Here is a 21699-nt window from a genome sequence, read left to right on the forward strand (position 1 = left end):
TAAAATCCATTGATAGAACTGCAACCTGGTAGAGTCGTCTGGGAGCTTGCATATGTGATACCCACAAGAAAACTGCATGGTCCATATTAACAATGGAATAGTTTTAATTAACACTTTGTAAGTAGGCTGTTTAGGTTTTTATGCTGATAATGCCACGTAGCGCTCTGTATGAAAATCACTGGCTGTGCTGTGTGCAGTCTGTGGCTGGTTTGCATTGTTTGAGTATTTGCTATTGTAGTGTTGGGCAGCTGGATGTGAACAGCACTTAGCGTTATGCAGTTGCACGTGAACCGCCAGCACTGGTGGACGTGGGGAGAGAGATGGCCGAGTTTTGAGAGCGGATGATCTGGACGTATGTCCATCAGAGACAGTCAATTTGTAAGACTGGATGTCATGAACTAATGGCTTTTGTACACTATTAAGGTAAATACATTGTTTGTTCTCTATCAGAATATTTCATTTGCTAACTATGCCTATCAGTAGTTAGTGCATTCAGTAGTTTCAATCTTTTATTTAGCTGGCAGTATTGGCGCTCGCTGTATTGCAGTAGTTCGAGTAACAAAGATTTTTCTGAGGTAAGTGATTCATGAAAGGTATAGGTTATTGTTAGTCAGGACCATTCTTTTTTAGGGATTTGAAAGTCAGATTGCGTTGTGCTAAAAATTTGTGTCAGTTTAGTGATGATCAGAATAAGTAAAGAGAGAAATGTCTGAGTACGTTCACTTTTGGTGAGCTGTTTGAAACTTAAATAACGTGAGAGGATTATCAGCACAGTAATTCATGAAGTTTTCCAAGGCGACGTTTCAACATCACAGAAACGTAAGTGAGATCCAGATACGTTACCTAGAAAATTACATAAATTCTTTTCTTTTTCTTCTTCCTTGACATGCGCCTCAGTGTTAGTGGTGATTGTATCCTGGTTGCATCTGATGATGTAAGAAGGTGCATATCTCTGGAACAAGAATCAGTAGTAACAGATTGTGTGTTGATCAACCTGCAGATTCATGCACTCGACGTATTTGGAACCGTAGTGTTTATTATTAGCGTTAGTCGGAAATTCCATTACACTATGGTCCTCCTTTGGATCCTATCTTCTTAGAGGATTCTGTCGGCTCTTAGAACTGCGCCGTGATTCATATTGATCGTCTAAAATGTTATTTGGCATTCGAGACGAAACATAAATAACGCCAGTTCATATGTGGAGTAGGCAGTGTACAGATATGCTACGCAGATGTCATAGTGCGCTGACACCTAATGTGGTTTCGTGTACTGTCATTCTATGGTGACTTGTTCTAAGATCGTAAAATTCCGGTAGCGAAAGCAGAAAGCATACATGGTGGTCAGAAATGCTTATAAGTTTGTTGTAGGGTAGGTTGTGCTGAGAAATAACTTTTAAGAAAAAAATTCGATACGGTACACCGTTTCCGAGTTAATTAGCAGTGAAGTTAGCGAACCAGGTGGTTGTCCGCGGTTGTTAGTTGTTCTCATGGCGTAGATAATAGCGCACGAGACTGCTTAGCTTTTCGCTCTGGTTTGATTCTTCCTACCATCCCATACGCAATCGTTGCCACGCTCTCTTGTTCGGTTTTAGGAAACCTGACGAGTAACACATTTGGTGACATCACCATCCCATACGCAATCGTTGCCACGCTCTCTTGTTCGGTTTTAGGAAACCTGACGAGTAACACATTTGGTGACATCATTTTTGGTGGCCCGCTTCAATTTTCGCGCTACGGCATGGTTGGTTAACTTCAGTGCTAATTGCCTCCCAAACGGCGCAACGTATCGAATTCTCTTCTTAACGAATATTTCTCACAGCAATCTACCATGCAGTATTCTTTCAAGTTTTTCAGCCTGTATCTGACGACACTTTTTATATATAAGTTACCGGTACATTATCGTTTTCGCCTCCATTTTCGAGCAGGTGTTTCACTACTCCTTTAGTTTAGTTCCACTCAAGTGTTGAACCTCTTCCAAATACTAACACCATATGTTTCTTAACTCCGTTTATCAATGTATCTTTCTGTATACATCGTCATCCACAGTTTCATACATAATTTAAGTGAAACTATATCCCTGAGATGGATTAATATAATCTAAATATACGCTGTTAAGAGCATTACAAGATCGGAAGCTCCACCGAGACTCGAAGGCAAATCCCTGCCTTTCACTACGATTACGGTTACTGCAGAGCGTCGCTCATTGTCGTAAGGTCGGGTATACAGTTACAACTTGTTACCTATGTGCAAACTAACTGTCATTTACTTCTATCTGATCGGCACAGATTGAAAGGTGTCCCATCTTGTCAACAGTGATGATGTACCAGTATAAAGCAGCGATGTCTGTTTATTACGTCCTCTGTTTATTATGTCCTGAAATTTACTGAACCGCCACTGTTAACTGTGTAATACGTTGTAGCATTGATCACTGAATATGGTTACATTGGTTATAAACTAATATGTTTGTAATTTTTATACGATTGTTCATATTTATGCAATATAATTTTTCTTTTTTTGATTATCACAGTGCTACATCCGGCAAGAGTTTTGGTGTCCGACTGGGGAAAAAGGCCCGGGTTCCCGGGTTCGATTCCCGGCGGGGTCAGGGACTTTCTCTGCCTCGTGATGGCTGGGTGTTGTGTGATGTCCTTAGGTTAGTTAGGTTTAGGTAGTTCTAAGTTCTAGGGGACTGATGACCTAAGATGTTAAGTCCCATAGTGCTCAGAGCCATTTTGGGGAAAAAGGGGAATTTTAATTTTAATTATTACAGGGATTGTGTGTCGTAGGTTAACTAACAATATGCTCAATTTGAGATCCACCTATTGTTCATAACTTTGAAGATGCTCAGTGACCGAGAGGAATGGGTTTGAATCAAGTCCTGCTTATTAACAGGTATTGCGGACTTACTGAAGCTGAAAGTGAAAGGGAAATCGCCGAAAGTAACGTAGTATTCATTTACACAAAAAGATGCTTAGATATGAACAACGATAATACGTATGACACAGAGAAAGAGAACAATCTTTTCGCTCAAAGTGTATTGGCTGACGACTAGCGGAGCTCTTTACATTACGAACTTGAGAGACATAAGAGAACATTCTCGTACACAGACAGCGGCATGTCGATCAAGAATCCATGAAACCTCGTGGGATTGGTTTCTTCAACCAGGTATTACTCTGGGCTAACAACGTAATTCGCCTCCAGACTTGCCGCCAACATGGCAGTCTGGTCACAAGGCTTAACTTCTGCAGCTCTCCTTCTAGTCCAACACGCTGAAATATGTGATGATAACATTTAAAAAATTATGAGTATGAAAATAAGCCTTGCCACGCTATGGTAAATTTTTTTTAAAATGTTAGGAACTGTAATACAGTAAGCGAGAGTGAAATGAATCTAAAGCAGCTACATCGACATCCAATAACTATCTCATTGGATTGCACTAAGTCCTAGAAGCTAATGTGACGTTTTGCACGCCTGTCTTCGCAGAGCCCTCTGTCGCCGCAGTACGTGTTCTGGCGACACAACGACCGCGAGGTGGGCGTCGAAGGCGTAGGTTCGACTCCCGGCGTCTCCGTGGTCACGGAGCCGGGACCCAAAACTCACTCCAGGCTGGTCGTGTCGCGGGCCACGACCGCCCACTCCGGGAACTACACCTGCGGTGCGCCCGGCGCCGAGACCGACACAATCAACGTCTTCGTGTCGGAGGGTGAGTGCATGACACACCTGCTGACACATACCGATAGAATTTAATGACAAATACTTTTGTAGAAAGCTCTACAGTCCTACCATATAATAATTTCTCTGTTTCTTACTTTACGATATGCGACCAGGTCCTAAGGGCCACGCGGCGTCACTGTTCTTGACTTCTGTCACCTGTCTCCAGCTTACCAAGAGTCCCAGCTGCGCCAAGTATATTTTCACTCCATCCATTCATTCCTTCCACCCATTTAATCCTCTGTTTGCCAACACTACAACGATGTTGGGCTCCTTCTATAGTTTTTCTAAATATTTACTGTGGAGCCTACTTCATTCTCCAATAACTGAGTCTCAGTCTCGTCCATATATTTTTCTGAGACCGATGGTCTCAATGACCCGGCTCGGTCATTTTCTCCTATTCTGCAGGTTTAACAACCACATAGCACTACTGGTATTGGTAAAGTTTATATAGTCTTAGTTTTGGTTCTTATAATAATTTTCTGGATTTTAATACTGGGTTTAGGCGATTAATGGCATGTTTTCTCGAATGCAATCTCGCCTTAGTTTCTGATGCAGTTACCATTGCTTCAGTAAAAAAACCATCGAAGATATTTGAATTCTTTGTCGTGTTTATACCTAGTAGAGTTCACTGTTAGATTTTGTGAGTTATGCAGCTTTCTTCGTACGGTAATGTAAAAATTGACCCCGTCGCTGTAACAGTTGTCAAACATCTTTATCATATTTCGTTTTTTTAAATTTTGCCACCATTGGACCCGGTTATTGCAGCTTTATGGAGACCACAAGCTTTGTCACTAAGTAAACCTGACGTGCTAGCCTACTTAGAACACGAGGTGTCTCTCATACCTGTGAAATATTAAAGCTTCTCAACTCAAAGGAAAAAGTTCACTTTCAAATATCAGATATTTCCGACACGACAATAATAAGGGACACGGCAGGGTGCTAGGTTAGCTAAGGTAACTTCCATGAAATTACAGGGGGCCGCAGCGGGTAAATTCCGTATGGGAAACCATATAATGGAATATACCAGCTGAAGGATCTCCTCAAGGGTATGTGGTTGCTGCGTTTCCCATATTCTTACGTTGTGGCGATTCACTTTTTCTCCAAAATAGTACGCAGCCTTAGGGTACAGCGTGGCTGTTTCGCTCACGGGACCAATCTGCCTAAAATATAAAAAAAAAGTTGCAAAAGTGCGCGAATTCATCGCAGAACGAGGGTCGTTTAGCCTTCAATGTGTGCTAATATCTCTGTGTCGCCGCATTTGGTTGCAATTAGGGTGTTTTCTGTTACATTATTGACACGACAGGAGAGCAAACTCTAGCTGTATGCGAATTGTGATAGATTATTGCCGTAGTTAAAGAGTTAAAGAACGGCGCTGTTCGTGAATGTGAGTCTAATACTTCACTGGTTCACTACGAAGAGGGTTATTCGGGAATAGCACTTGTTTCGAGTAATGTAAATATCGTATTTCAGCTACAAAGATGATCCAACCTCTTCCAACAAGATTTGAATAGACAGTGATATACTTCCTTTGTACCGTTTGCGTAGGTGTTACCTAAGGCCGCGAAAGAATGTATGGATCAGTAGCACTCGTCTGTTACACAGCACGACACAAATTAGACTACAGTGATGAATTCGATGAGCAATGTAGTCCTATCCAGACATGACTACTACAGTGCTAACACCGAAAACCAATCTATCATGACTGTAAATCTTGATTAAAGTTAACTGGACGTACTGTTTGTTTCTACTGGCCTCTGTGTGAATGTCTCCTCTCGATATTTTTCATTTTGATGTCAGAAAAGAAATTAGTTAAAAGCTGTGTAATTAACTCATAAAAAACTAAATGGGAAGTTACGAAGATGGAAATGGAGGGCCTTGTAATTAAAAAACTCTCTCATTCATAAAAGTGGCCCCGTTCGCCACATTCCAGCAGTGGGGATTTACTCAACGCTTTCTCGTCAAGTAATACGCATGCGCTTTACAGAGCAGTATTAAGTGGCAGGACTGTTTGCTTCGCACTCATTCATTTTCGTTATTATTTACTAAAAAGCTCAATTGTAATTTTTCAGCTCTATGTGGTGCAGTTTTATAGCCAAATCTACCAAAAACTGGAACTCATTTAATCGGATGAAAACGATAACTTTGCGTAAGTCCTTTATATTCGTTACCAAGATTTCAAGCTCTGACAGGAAACAAATATTAATGACGGATAATTGGTTCGGAAAGTAGTTGTATAAAAGACATTGTTGTTAATTCTGTGTGTAAATAAGTGCTTTATACGGCAAGAATTCGTCAGCTGAAACGGAGAGTGAGATGCACAACCTGTGGGTGCTCCACGGACCGATTAAAATTTCTACCACCTCACTCATTCTCTCGAAAATGAGTTTAATAAATGTTTATTGACTTTTCAAATCCAGTCAAAGATCATTGGTGTTGTAAATTAAAACCCCTTCGTTGTCGAATAAAACTTGGGACCGTAACTCTAAGAATTATCGCACAATCACCACATGTTATTTCACCTGTAAGGTGTTATAAAGAATAATGAGGGTGTATAACAGAAACTAGAGTTAGGACCCCGTGGTCAATGAAGTTCCGTGGAAGATACTGACGATGTCTACATAAATCGCTCGATTACAAAAATAGGATTAAAATCATTTGTTCGATAGCGTGGATCGTAAAGGACATTCCCGTCCCCCGTTGAGCTGAACACGTAACTACAGCGATCAAAATGGTAGTATCTTGTCTGTTAATCCAATAAAAGTATAAGAAGTTCTTTATTTCCGACAAGAAAGAGAACCTTGCACAAACTCGCAGATTAATTATTGTAGCCTACAGCGATGTTATCCTGTAAGTCCTTTCTCAAAAAAATCCCCAAAACTAGAAGTTGGTTATCAAAGAATGTATGCTATATATTTATCAAGTTGGTCATTTCGGTCTTACTTCACGCTCAGTTGCACAGTTGTACTTGTTATGTGAGCCAAATGCAGGGATTTTTGAAACCCCTTCGTCCTTACCCCCACCTTGACGAAACACATCGGAGTAGTAAAGTTGAAACATAGTTAATACTACCACTCTAATAACTCACACAAATACCTTTTCTACATATTCTTCTGTAAAAGAAACCAGATAAGGCTATAATTTTCTGTACATAATTAGACAGCTGACTACAAAGTCTAGATTCAGAAGACAGCTAACATTTATCAGCACACTACATCGTAACAACCACATCACTGAAACATTGCTGCTTCTATTACAATGATTGTTGTCTTTTCATTTGAGTTTTCTCTGTTTTGGGGATATTTCCCACGACAGTTTTCTTATGAAAAAGGTTTCTCTGTCTATAGTAATCATATTATGTGTTGTCTGCTCATTAATTTTAGAGTACAACTACTGAAGATAATTCTAATATATGAATCGCTTTTGGTGAATGTGATCTTTAGTTTTCATTCTGCGTATGGCAGAAAAATAATGCTAATAATGGTGGGACATAGTGATTCACGGTGTTCGTTTGCAGTCGGTGCATCGAGTATTATTATTAACTTTAATCTCCAGAACTAATTACGGAAATGGGAATAAATCACGTTGTCCTATAAGTAAGGTATTTCAGACTCCAGTGAATGCCTTGGCAGCCACTGTCGCTGCATGTTTGAAGCAAGAACGTCCCACTCCAGAAACACTTTGGCTGTGGAAGCGTTGTCCCTGCTGGTAGTTTAACTGAAACTTGGCAACACTTCACAATATGTTGGCTACTCGGTCAACTTTCTAACTTGTTGATACAAAATTAACCTGCTAATATCGTTTTTTCATTCCATTTGATTAACTTGAAATAGTTTCTCTTATGGTATGACATTTACCGTTTTGAGTCCAGGACATCGTTCCACGCTGAACGTTGCGATTGATCTGTCATGCCTATCGCTGCGGCAATAAAAGAGACAAGAATCCTGCAGCTCTTCACTAGCTCTGGGGCCAGGAAGTCATTATGTAATGCTAACACTGCGTGGTCTATATAGACCTACAAGCAGCCAGATCGAAAATCAATAAGGAGATCTTAATAAAACTTATCCATCACAAGTATTCTCGCTACTTCCTATTGTCCATACTGTAAGAGCGAAAAACTTATGATACTGCACGTTTCATGACCTCCACTCCTGCCGATACAATTTTTGGCTTTCATGAATACCCATTAACATCTGTGAAATAACACATTTCCCGTAATTTATCTTACTTATCCTTGGCGACGTAGGGACGCTAACTTTAGAGACAGCTTGTTTAATTAAAATAGACTTTTCTCTTAAGTTCATTTTGGTATGCACAAATTAATTTTTATCTGTACAGCGCATATTTTCGTAGCGTTCTTCCGTTAGTCTATTGAACGCAACACTAAACGTCAGAGAAAAGTAATTAGTAGCAAAAATTGTCTCACGTTATATAAAACAATATGACGATGCACATACAGTTCACTGAGTCCACACCTATATGGACATACTGTTTCTGTCTTAAAGATGTCGTCAAGCAATGTCTGTGGTGCATTTTTGTTCGGAAATTTATTTTATTCATGGTTTTTCAGTGAGAAGGAAAGGTTAACTTCTGTAGCACAAAGTCAAAAGAGTAAGCATGAGAGATGACTTTCCAAACGCCTGGATAGTTTTGTTCGTGAAATAAGCAGAAAATGTGAAAAAAGGCAGACTGACTTCCACGGCACTAAAGGGAGCCGTAGAAGGCAAAAACTGTAGAGCAAAACAGAGATTCGAATATATTCAGCAAATAGTTGAGGATGTAGGTTTCAAGTGCTACTCGGAGGCGAAGAAGTTGGGCCAGTCAGAAGATTGGTCAAAAAAAAAGTTACACTTAAAGCAGTTTTGTTTCTCGATTTTATCACACTAGAGAGAGGCATTTTAGTCATTGGCAACAAATGTCAGCTGCGATGGACGTACCCATAGGGAGTTGGTACTGATCAACACCAGTTTCGAGCCACCACATGCCAAATATCCTGTTTACATTGGTCTTCCTTCGAGTATATGTCTTTCATTAGGGCACATCCATCTACATCTACATCCATACTCCGCAAGCCACCTGACGGTGTGTGGCGGAGGGTACCTTGAGTACCTCTATCGGTTCTCCTTTCTATTCCAGTCTCGTATTGTTCGTGGAAAGAAGGATTGTCGGTATGCTTCTATGTGGGCTCTAATCTCTCTGATTTTATCTTCATGGTCTCTTCGTGAGATATACGTAGGAGGGAGCAATATACTGCTTGACTCTTTGGTGAAGATATGCTCTTAAAACTTCAACAAAAGCCCGTACCGAGCTACTGAGCGTCTCTCCTGCAGAGTCTTCCACTGGAGTTTATGTATCTTCTCCGTAACGCTTTCGCGATTACTAATTGATCCTGTAACGAAGAGTGCTGCTCTCCGTTGAATCTTCTCTATCTCTTCTATCAACCCTACCTGGTACGGATCCCACACTGCTGAGCAGTATTCCAGCAGTGGGCGAACAGGTGGACTGTAACCTACTTCCTTTGTTTTCGGATTGGATTTCCTTAGGATGAATCTCAGTCTGGAATCTGCTTTACCAACGATCAACTTTATATGATAATTCCATTTTAAATCACTCCTAATGCCTACTCCCAGATAATTTATGGAATTAACTGCTTCCAGTTCCTGACCTCCTATATTGTAGCTAAATGATATGGGATCTATCTTTCTATGTATTCGCAGCACATTGCACTTGTCTACATTGAGATTCAGTTGCCATTCCCTGCACCATGCGTCAATTCGCTGCAGATCCTCCTCCATTTCAGTACAATTTTCCATTGTTACAACCTCTCGATACACCACAGCATCATCTGCAAAAAGCCTCAGTGAACTTTCGATGTCATCCACAAGGTCATTTTTGTATATTGTGAATAGCAACGGTCCTACGACACTCTCCTGCGGCACACCTGAAATCATTCTTACTTCGGAAGACTTCTCTCCATTGAGAATGACATGCTGCGTTCTGGTATCTAGAAACTCTTCAATCCAATCACACAATTGGTCTGATAGTCCATATGCTCTTACTTTGTTCATTTAACGACTGTGGGGAACTGTATCGAACGCCTTGCGTAAGTCAAGAAACACGGCATCTACCTGGGAACCCGTGTCTATGGCCGTCTGAGTCTCGTGGACGAATAGTGCGAGCTGGGTTTCACACGACCGTCTTTTTCGAAACCCATGCTGATTCCTACAGAATAGATTTCTAGTCTCCAGAAAAGTCATTATACTCGAACATAGCCGGCCGAAGTGGCCGTGCGGTTAAAGGCGCTGCAGTCTGGAACCGCGAGACCGCTACGGTCGCAGGTTCGAATCCTGCCTCGGGCATGGATGTTCGTGATGTCCTTAGGTTAGTTAGGTTTAACTAGTTCTAAGTTCTAGGGGACTAATGACCTCAGCAGTTGAGTCCCATAGTGCTCAGAGCCATTTGAACCATACTCGAACATAATACGTGTTCCAGAATTCTACAACTGATCGACGTTAGAGATATAGGTCTATAGTTTTGCACATCTGTTCGACGTCCGTTCTAGAAAACGGGGATGACCTGTGCCCTTTTCCAATCCTTTGGAACGCTACGCTCTTCTTGAAACCTACGGTACACCGCTGAAGAAGGGGGGGCAAGTTCCTTCGCGTACTCTGTGTAAAATCGAACTGGAATCCCATCAGGTCCAGCGGCGTTTCCTTTTTTGAGCGATTTTAATTGTTTCTCTATCCCTCTGTCGTCTATTTCGATATCTACCATTTTGTCATATATAGGCACGATTGCAGTATCTGACACCGATCGCAGTTCGTCTTAAGAAGCACAAGTGACATGCTAAAGAAAGGGAGCTTTACAAGACTCCCATAGTTTAGCATTACCAGGAAAACGACAGAAAATACGATTGGTTCAGACGTCAACGTTGTGGGATTCCATTATTAAGGAGGCGCCAGAGCTTAGAATAAGCAACAACAGGCAGAGACCAAGGGCACAACAGCCTTAGTAGATCGCGGGTACGGGCTTTCTATGCCGACAGAAAGGAGAGACGGGTCTTTGATGCTTGTTGAGACTTGGTGGAAGCGGAAGATTCAAACGAGGCTCCACCCTCTCGCGCCACTGACGTCACTCGGTCCCACTGTGGGACAGAGTTGTCATGGGCTATCCAGTTCACGTTCGGAGCACACGGCGTTTCGACTCTCTGCGATCGGTGTCAGATACTGCAATCGTGCCTATATAAGCGGAAAACTGGGAATAGACTAAAACGTCTAACAGGCGGAATTTGGGGATTACACCCATCCACTATCCTCACACCTACAAAATCCCGATCCGAAACCCTGCTATAATAATTTTTCAAGGATATCTGCCCCACTAAAAATCTATAAGGTCCTCCAGACCCTCGAAGGCCATACGCTCCGTCTCGCTTTGCTTATCCGTTTACCCTTCCCCACATGGACCCTCTACCATCTTATCAAATTCCCACCCCTCCATACCTACACCGAAAACCTACGCATCACCTATACTATCAGGGAACTAGACTCCAGTAGCTCCACTGTCTTGCCTGTCATGACCAACCCAGCTACGTTTTCGGGCCTTCACAAACACATCCTTCCGTCTCTGCACCTATGCACAGTCGATATCGCGTCTCATCGCTGCTTCAACCAACTCCCGCTTCCTGACACTGACATTCGTCCCAATATTTATCCAACCTACCAACTTGAACCCTTTCCCACCTATCCCACTCCATATCAGAGCTCCTCTTTCCTTTGTCCTCTTCATGTGCTCCTATCCCTTTCTTCTTGTACCACTCCCCATCCCACACACCATTACTCCTCCTCACCTTGTGTCTTTCCCACTATCCGCTTCACCTCCTACCTCCCACCTCTGTGGGTTCTCTACCTAATAGACCTCTATCTCTTCAGCCACATCCCTCATCCTCTATGGAACATATTCGCTCCTCAGATAGTACTTCTTCGGCAGTGTAGGTCCTTCAGACATTAAGAGAAAATGCAGTGCTCCAGATCTTTCATCAGAGAAGAATTTCACCTCATCGGAATTTTATTTTTTAAACTGTATATATTTTTCGTCCCTTTATTTGTCCTTCATTAATCTTTTTCATTAAATACGTAAACAGTTCTCATATTTTTTTACCATCTTTGTTACATCTTTGAGTACTCTTAGCTGAAGAGTCGACTACTGTACAACTGACAGAGCACCCCGCCGTTCATATGGGGCCTGGGGTATTAAAAAATAAATAAATGAAAATAGCAGGAAACTGGCCTTGCTGGATGGGGCCTTCAGTATGTCGGCTCTCCATGTATATCATTCGCCGCTTCTTACGACAGTGGACGCAATTTCGTTGGTTATAGGAAACGTTAGTGCAATATTATTCGTTACTCCATACACGTGTTCAGAAGAGCGACCGTCTGCAATTGGGCTAATCCTCTGGCCTTGTATTCGTTCATTTCTGTTTGGATGTCATAGCGTTTGTCCTGCTAGTTTTACGTTATCAGTACGTTGTAATCATCCCTAGTTGTTTCCTACTTGGCGTTGTTTGTACTGACGTGTGTTGCATGTAGACCTTAACCGGTTCTAACAGGATCATTGTGATTTTTGGTGGCTTGTAGCAGCACCGATTGCATTGGTTTAGTAAGATCTTCTTCTTGTATGCAGATTACTCTTGACGCCGACAATAAGACTTAAATTACTCTCATATGCTTGGCGTACGCAGTTGGTATTGATGGTTCGGACTAGTGTGGATTTTCATGTAACTTCCTCACCAGTTCTTCTACTCTCACTATAAAAGGTTACAGAAAGTGGACAGTTTTGTTACACGGTTCTTTTGATCGGTGTTGGTCGAGTTCTTTGGCTAATTATTTTGCAAACTGAGTGAGTGACAAATACGCACTGTCGGATTATTTGAACAACCTTATCTGATATCCCCTTCTACGAATGACATTGATTGAAAGTCGTGGTAAATGTTTCATACTTAGTCAGAATCGTTAAAGTCTAGGGCTGCCATTGATTTTATGGTCCATGTTAGGTGTGTCGAAATTGTAGAGCATGGAGCGTCCAATACCGCACGCTTAGATATTGACCGAATATACTTGGGAAATGTCCTTGAACAGTCGTATTTTAGAATCAGTATTTTAAATTCGCTGTTGAGTAAAGCTATCGTCAGTATTTTTTTTTTTTTAGAAAAAAGGATGAAGGTAGATTATTACGAGATACTACTTAGGTGTAGGTGCTTGTCAGTCGCGAGGCGATAAACTACAAGAAGTGAAATTCGACAGCTTCCATCCAGATCTGCTACTTTCTTTTTCACTGACTCCAAAAGTGCTGTCTGCAATTCTAGTTGTAATATATTTACGTTCTCTTCTCGATTAGTGCTGGTTGTGATGTCTGATAAAATGTATCTGATGTTCATGTTTGTTTGGGTTTTAGCGTACATATCGGTGACATATAGTGCGATGTAGTAGTTAACTGAAATTTGTGTATTTTTTGTATGTCCTGGTTGTCTATTAACAAATAGCTGATTTTTGTTTGGCCATTCTCCTTTCCCTTTTGATGTCGTATATGGAAACAGCATCACTCGTTATCTCGCTCTGGCTGCTTAACCTATTCCTGCACCTTCCGTAAAATGTCTGGTAAGTGCGGTGTTTTTGCTTTAATGCACCTAATTGCTGTAATGCTGCCTGTCAGTCACATTGTATTGTTACGTAACTTCCGTAGAACCTTAAAATAGTGCCCTTCTCCCCCAGTACGCTCTTCCTTCACAAAATGAATTAGACATTTTTGACCAAGTCACCAGTTTTGCATGCGTGGGCACTTGTTCCAGATGAACGCCACAGTTTTCTGGTCTTCCATTTTGTTTGGGAGTTCTCTCTTCATCTGCCATGCTCCTCGCCCTAGAAACTTAATCAGATACACCTGAAAGCGGTGATACTGAGATAAATGAATATCTAGGTATACACTAATTTCAGCCCGACTCTTATAGGGCTCTTGGTAGAAATTAAAACGGGGAGTATCGTCAAAACTGATTAAGACGCAGTTGAAATCGCCTTCCATAATAATTTTGCTGTAATGTCATATTATTAAATTTACAAATTCTGATTTGAAAAATTCACTTCCCTGCATGCGAACGCTGCTCCCCATAGGAGCACATAAATTTATGATTAAACGTGAATGTTTATGGCAAGTCCACTTCCCGGTTTGAGTAGCGTTTCTGTCATATATTGATTACCTCGTTTGCATTGAATAACGGTTCCGCTCTCTCTCCCGATATCGGTAATTGCGTCATATCCGGTAATTTTATAAATACTTTAGGATTAAAGAAGACCACTCACCGAAAACCAGAAGCGTTCAGTTCTCGTTAGGCGCACACAAAAGAAGGAAAGCACCTTTGTGTGTGTCTGTCGACAACTGAATGTTTTTACATTTCTGTGAATGAGCTCCTTTAGTCGTAAAGTACACTACTGGCCATTAAAATTTCCACAGCAAGAAGAAATGCAGGTGATAAACGGGTATTCATTGAACAAATATATTATACTAGAACTGACATGTGATTACATTTTCACGCAATTTGGGTGCATAGATCCTGAGAAATCAGTACCCAAAACAATCACCACAGGCCCTAATACCGGCCTTGGTATGCCTGGGCATTGAGTCAAACGGATGGCGTGTACAGGTACAACAGCCCATGCACCTTCAACACGATCCCACAGTTCATCAAGAGTAGTGACTGGCGTGTTATGACGAGCCAGTTGCTCGGCCACCATTGACCAGACGTTTTCAATTGGTGAGAGATCAAGGGTATTTGCTGGCTAGGGCAGCAGTCGAACACTTTCTGTATGCAGAAAGGTCAGTAGAGGACCTGCAACATCCGGTCGTGCATTATCCTGCTGAAATTAAGGGTTTCGCAGGGATCAAATGAAGGGTAGAGCCACGGGTCGTAACACATCTGAAATGTAACGTCCACCGTTCAAAGTGCCGTCAATGCGAACAAGAGGTAACCATAGGCACCCCATACCATCAGGCCGGGTGATACGCCAGAATGGCGATGACGAATACACGCTTCCGATGAGAGTACACCGCGATGTTACCAAACACGGATGCGACCATCATGATGCTGTCAACAGAACCCAGGTTCCTCGTTGAATTCACCATCGCAGGCGTTCCTGTCTGTGATGCAGCGTCAAGGGTAACCGCAGCCATGGTCTCCGAGCTGATAGTCCATGCTGCTGCAAACGTCATAGAACTGTTCGTGCAGATAATTGTTGTCTTGCAAACGTCCCCATCTGTTGACTTAGGGATCGAGACGTGGCTGCACGATCCGTTACAGCCATGCAGATAAGTTACCTGTCATCTCGACTGCTAATGATACGAGGCCGTTGGGATCCAGCACAGCGTTGCGTATTACACTCATGAACCCACAGATTCCATATTCTGCTAACAGTCATTGGATCTCGACCAACGCGAGCAGCAATGTTACGATACGATACACCGCATTCGCGATAGGCTGCAATCCGACCTTTATCAAACTCGGAAACATGATGGTACGTGTTTCTGCTCCTTACACGAGGCATCACAACAACGTTTCACCAGGAAACGCCGGTCAACTGCTGTTTGTGTATGAGAAATCGGTTGGAAACTATCCTCATGTCAGCACGTTGTAGGTGTCGCCACCGGCGCCTACCTTGTGTGAATGCTCTGAAAAGCTAATCATTTGCATATCACAGCATCTTCTTCCTGACGGTTAAATTTCGTGTCTGTAGCACGTCACCTTCGTGGTGTAACATTTTTAATGGACAGTGGTGTAATTACATTCCACAAGAAATTTTCTAAAATATCCTATTATTTCACTAATTTTATATGTAACAGTCTCTTGTACAACAAGAGCGTTCTCTACGTCTGCGGCATATGGGGTTCTTTGAAACTTTCTATTTTCGTCTACGATTGTATTCTATTCACATATCCTGTTGTTTCTTTGGTATCTTGCATCAAACGATATTCCTGGGGTTCATCTGGACAGTGTCGAGTGTTACTAGGCCGGATGATGTTGGAGATTTCAGTTGGTTCTGCATCACATCTTTTCATTTCAGCGTGACATTTGACTTTCAATATCGTTGTAGACGGGTTGTACTCGTTCCCTTTTTTTTAGTCGTAATTTTTTTCTATTTTGGTTTGTCTTCGGAGAGCCTGTACTTCGTCTTCACATTGTTTACGTGTCGGGCGTTTGGATTTGTAGGGGTCGTTGTGCGTTCGTCCGTTTTTCTGTTAGGCTACTTGCTTCATTCTTGAGAATGGTTCGTTTCAGTTATGATGTCGCTTCGTGGAGAAGTTGTTTACTGGGGCCATTGTTGTATGTCTTGCGATGAGTTTTCAGCCATTTATTATGTATTTTCCTCGTTTCCCTTTCTCTCTTCGTGTTCCTGTGACCTGTAGAGATTGGGGGATTCTTTCTTTGCATCTTGTACTTCCATCGGCTGACTCCCAGCAACAATTATTCCAGTTTATGGCTGTACTCCTTGTTGATACCTCTGTTTACTTCATTGGAAATGACCTGCTCTCTGCTACCAGTGGCCGGCCGGTGTGGCCGAGCGGTTCTAGGAGCTACAGTCTGTATCCGCGCGACCGCTACGGTCGCAGGTTCGAATCCTGCCTCGAGCATGGATGTTTGTGACGTCCTTAGGTTAGTTAGGTTTAAGTAGTTCTAAGTTCTAGGGGACTGATGACCTCAGCAGTTAAGTCTCATAGTGCTCAGAACCATCTGAACTATCTGCTACCAGTGGTCTTACGGTTGGTTCCTTGTAATTTTTCAATGCTTCCACGGTTCCTGCACGGTTCCTGCACGTTTATTATTTCAGTATCTATTGATGGGTTACCACTAGTTATTGGCTCCTTAGTTTGCCATGAAGGGAATTTCCTTAATACTTCTGAACTGTCACCACTCTGTTTTAAGGTGTTTTGTAGAGAGGCAGATAGCACATGTACGGGTTTTCCCGTTATATATATACACAGTGATTTGCAGCCATACATGTTTGACTGGACGTGTCTGACATTAAAATACTTGTCTGTGTCCCTCTTCTCGTTGTTCACTGATAGTACCATACCATAGGGGCAATAGCATTTTCGATCATGTTTGTTGTGTTTCAAAAGATAAAGTGAAAACCCTCACGGATCCCAGGTATAATCCAGCAAAAGTACTCATCACTTCACTAAATGTGTATGGAGATTCGTAAGTACAAAGATTGTTAATCCTTCGGTGTGTTTCATTACTCTTAAAATCTTTCATCATCACTCAGTTCTAAAGAAATATTACTAAATGCAAAATCATAGTAAAAGCCTCTGGTATTGTAGTATATTAAAACTGATATCACAGAGCCAAGGGTCCATTTCTGCAATCGTTTGTTGTTTTGAATCATATTAGAATGCAAACTTCATGGTAAACTTGTGTACAAAAGATCTCATATTTCAAATTTTATTTGGGTACTTACAAAATGTTTACGTTGTCTGCTCCCTCGCAGGAGCCCGCTGCCGTCCTTGGTCAGTCACTGCCACGATGGAACTGAGACGAAGGGCAGATACAGCACCGTTAGATCGTGAGCGGAATACACTTTCTCCAGAAATTCGCGCATCCTGCAGTGTTCCCATAGCAGGCAGATGGCCGGATATTAATTGCGAGGGGTGCCTTACGTGAACTTTTCGGACTTCGCACGGCAGCCGGTGGGCGGCCAGATTTTTTGTCTAAGACTGTACGTTATGCGTAGTGTCTGTCATCAACCTGTAGGTTAGTTTTATACAGTGTTCTACTGTTGATCCTTGTCAGCCATGTCCTCCATTTTATTATAAATAATGCTTCCTGTATCAAAAGAAACGAACCTCAGTTACGCACACACTTGAATGGTGACTATCGCAATTGCTCTTCTGTCATCTCTGCAGAGGGTTTGTTTACCAGCGAGAATTCACAGGATGTGTGTCTTGATGTTTTCCATACATATGAGGCTGTACACTCATTAACATCTCATCTGCGAAATGCGTGACAAAAAGCTTTTAAATGGTTGCGTTTTTGGCAGTGGAAGAAATATCAAGGTCACCTACAGGAAAGAAAAAAACTAAATGCGACAAACTGGGCAGGTATTAAGGGAGATGGTGGTGTGGATTATGATTAAAACTGCCACTAGTTCATATACGTCTGCAATGGAATGTCAGTAATTGGATGATTACCATACCTTCTGGGCCACAGCAATATCGTGTAGGCCAACCGGTCTCCATCTGGTAACGGCCAAATTCGAATAAAAGAGGACAGTTTCATTATAAAGCTCACCAAGCAGTGAAGTTTTCGTCCGAGTATTAAGTGTTACCAGCTTCTCTGTAGAAGCTGGGTATTAAGCTACATAACCATGGATGGGAGAGCCAGTAAGAATATCTGATTTACAGAATTTATCTTTATTTTACTTGAGCTTTTCGTATTTGGTTTCGTTACACTGCACAGATGTGTTTTCGGACGTTTGTATTTCCACCGACGGATGTGACTATTATTTCCCAGAATCAAGAAAATGAAATTAACCCATTTTCTTGTGTCATTGAAACTTCATGTGGAGAGTTACTTGATTTCTCTCCGAAAGAGGAATGTGTGTTCTGTACCCTTGGTGCCATTGTACCGCGGAGAGTTGCTTAAAATTCTTGGAACCATTTAACAGAATTAAAGATCTGCCTTATATACACACACAAAGGCTCCCTCTGCGGTTTCTTCCATCTGACATCACTTCTATATGAGTGTGCCAGTTTACATTGTCCGCTCATTGTGTTCTTTATCATGCATGTTCATAGTGATACCTTCCAGGGCGTTCTTATCATACATCAATCCATCAGTCTATATAGAACACTTCATATCAAATGCTTCCAGTTGTTCCAGGTTCGGCTGCCCCGTTGCCCTGATTTCGTATGCATTTGACCACTGTCTCTAATATAGTTTCAGTGCTCGTTCATCTTCCTTGAGCCGGACGCGGTGGTTGTGCGGTTCTAGGCGCTGCAGTCCGGAACCCCGGGTCTGCTACGGTCGCAGGTTCGAATCCTGCCTCGGGCATGGATGTGTGTGATGTCCTTAGGTTAGTTAGGTTTAATTAGTTCTAAGTTCTAGGGGACTGATGACCTGAGATGTTAAGTCTCGTAGTGCTCAGAACCATTTGAACCATTTTTGAACCATCTTCCTTGAGATCAGCTCGCTCCTTCTGGTCGTGCTGATGCTAATTGCAATTTCGGTTGTTTAACCGAAATTTCGTCACTAAATTAAGCAAGGCTACAAACCTCAGGAAGAATACTCTGGCATTTGTTTTTGACAGGGAATCCCGTCCTGTTCAGCCGACATCCCTGGAAATAGATGACTGGACTACATAGGCAATTGGTCTCAGTTCTGAAACCGTCTATACCTACCAACTGGATCAGGAAAAACTGTGTGTTTTTGTCAAGTTATTTAGTGCTGCGAATGTTGATAAAGTTTTACGAAAGTGGGGCTTTTCCTGTTCTACCGACATCCCTGGAAATAGATGACTCAATTACACAGGTAATTGGTCTCAATTCTGAAGCCGTCCGTACCTGACAACTGGATCGGGAAAAATACTGTGTTTTTGTCAAGTTATTCAGTGCTGCGACTGTTGATAAAGTGTTACGGATGTGGGGCTATGAAATAGATTTTGTGCATAGAAATGGTTACAAAACGACAGTTTCCAACTATAGAGCTGAAATTCATTACAAAACAGTTCGTGTCTTGAATCTTCCCATTGAAATTGAAAATGATAAGATTAAGGAAGCTCTTTCAAACTACGGGGACGTTAAATCAATTGCAAATGAAGGGTGGTATCTTCGATTTAAACTGCAATATTTCAACGGGTTCCGCTGTGTAGAGATGGACGTTAAGACAAATATTCCGTATCACATAACTGTTTGTGGGTATAAGGCACAAATTGTTTATACAGGTCAGGAAGCTACATGACATATATGTAACGAAACAGGCCAGTTCAGACAGGAAAGTCCGCGACGAACTGTTGTTCTTAAAAGTAATTTGATACAACGTCAGCAACTTCCTTAAATGGTCTGTTACCAAAGAATATCCCGGATCAACTGGTTGAAGATGTTAACGCAGCTGATGTCCCCCCTTCATGATAACAATCAATTTCCCCTGTTAACAACAAGGGGAAACCCTGTTACCACTACTCGTGAAACTGAAATGCAACCGATAGTTGTTCAGAGGACGAGCTGTCCTGTACAAGTCCCTCAGTTCGCAAGCAAAAACACTGCGATGAGGAGGCAGAGGAACCAGAAGGCAGAATGCGAATTGAAACTGATGAACAGAAACATATTAAACATACGTTATCAGAAAATGAAGGAGGTGTAGTCAGTACTAATTTGCAAGAAAAAACTGGTGAAGTAGCTGATTGCAAAGATCATCAGCTGTCTATTAGTAAACAAATTGAGGGAGAGGTTGTAAAACTGCCGTCTCCATTTGTTTCGCTCGATCAGGAAGTAAGTGATATTAATAAAGAACAAGGAAGTGGTGGCCAAAATGAAATCACGGTCAACACCGCAGGGCAGGCGCCAGCAACAGAAATCACGACAGCGTCTGCTGCTGCTCCAGATGAGCCGCGAAGTAAACTAAAAATGCAGCCAAATTTGAAGGTACCTCGAAACCAAGGGAAAGTAAAATCTGGAAAGGGCACGTAAGCCCAAAGAAAGGTCGGTACGAAATGGTCCTACGCGAAACACTGGAAGAAAAATGAGATAGTTTACAGGGAAATCAGTCTGCTAGCGGTAGGTATAAGAGAAAACCTCAGAAGTAGAAAAAAATAACAGACAGTAACTGATAAACTGATTGAAATGTTATTCCATGATCAGCCTTCCGAGAAAACTGTTAATAATTTAAATTAACCCTGAACCACAGGAAACTAAATTAGTTCATCAAACCAACAACGCAGTGACAGCGTAATGACGCAATCCTATTCCGTCACAACTATAAACACAAATAAAACTACCTCTGGTTTGAAATTATCGGCACTTAAGGAATTTTTGTACGAATCCGCGACTGTAATTGCCCTCTTACAGGAAGTTCTAATGTCGATTTAGTAATTCCCGGTTATGTCAGTTACATAAATGTGTCTCACGAACCAAGTGCTGGAACAGCTGTTTTGGTGAGGGAAGGGATTCCAGTCAGTGAGGTGGAACGACTGGAATCCGGAAGGGGAATAAGACTAAATACCTATGATGCTACTATCATCAACTTGTATGCCCCTTCAGGAAGTTCTCACCTAGCTGATAGGGCATGTTTCTTCAAAGATGAACTGATATACTTTTCTAGGAAAAACCTAACACATTTATTAGTTGGAGGTGATTTTAATTGTGTTTAAAATCGAAAAGATCAGTTACCTACTTTCTCAAGTGAACTAAAACAACTAGCTACTGGTTTAAAATTAGAGGTTATATGGGAAATCAAATACCCCTTAGTTGTTGAGTTCACTTATGTCACGGAAACATCTCGTAGCAGGATTGATATATTATATATTTCTAGAAATCTTGAAAATTCCGTGACAAAAGTAGAAACCATTCCTACGTACTTTTACGACCATTCAAGTGTCTTAGCTTGCATAAATCTAACAAGACAGCCAGTTCGCCGATTCAAGAATCAGTGGAATTTGAACATTTCCTTGTTAGTAAATCATGATTTACAAGACCTTATTAAAGAAGCGTGGGCAATATGCCTGCGTGCTCGGATATGCAACTGCTACCGACTGGTGGGTTAAATGGCGAAGCCTAAGTTGAGGAAGGTTCTTATTCAATACAGTGCCCAGAGCACAAGACAAATGAAATGCACTAAAGAATACTACTATTCCGTTTTCAGAGATCTATATCATCAGGTCTCAGCAGGTTCCTCACTTAGGACAGCAGCAGACATCAGCAAAGTCAAAGCCAAGTCATTTAATAGCAAGTG

The 21699-nt window shown here is 41.8% G+C and overlaps 1 protein-coding gene across 1 annotated transcript in view; it reads left to right on the top strand.

The window, feature by feature from the left end:
- LOC126416346 (hemicentin-2-like) overlaps positions 1–21699 on the top strand; it is an 856604-nt gene that overhangs the window by 791437 nt on the left and 43468 nt on the right. Inside the window, exon 7 of the mRNA XM_050084025.1 lies at positions 3483–3702. Coding sequence (XP_049939982.1) covers positions 3483–3702 — 220 coding nt within the window. The remainder of the gene's footprint in view (positions 1–3482; positions 3703–21699) is intronic.

Source organism: Schistocerca serialis, chromosome 8 (genome assembly GCF_023864345.2).
Source record: "Schistocerca serialis cubense isolate TAMUIC-IGC-003099 chromosome 8, iqSchSeri2.2, whole genome shotgun sequence".
NCBI classification, from domain to species: Eukaryota; Metazoa; Arthropoda; class Insecta; order Orthoptera; family Acrididae; genus Schistocerca; species Schistocerca serialis.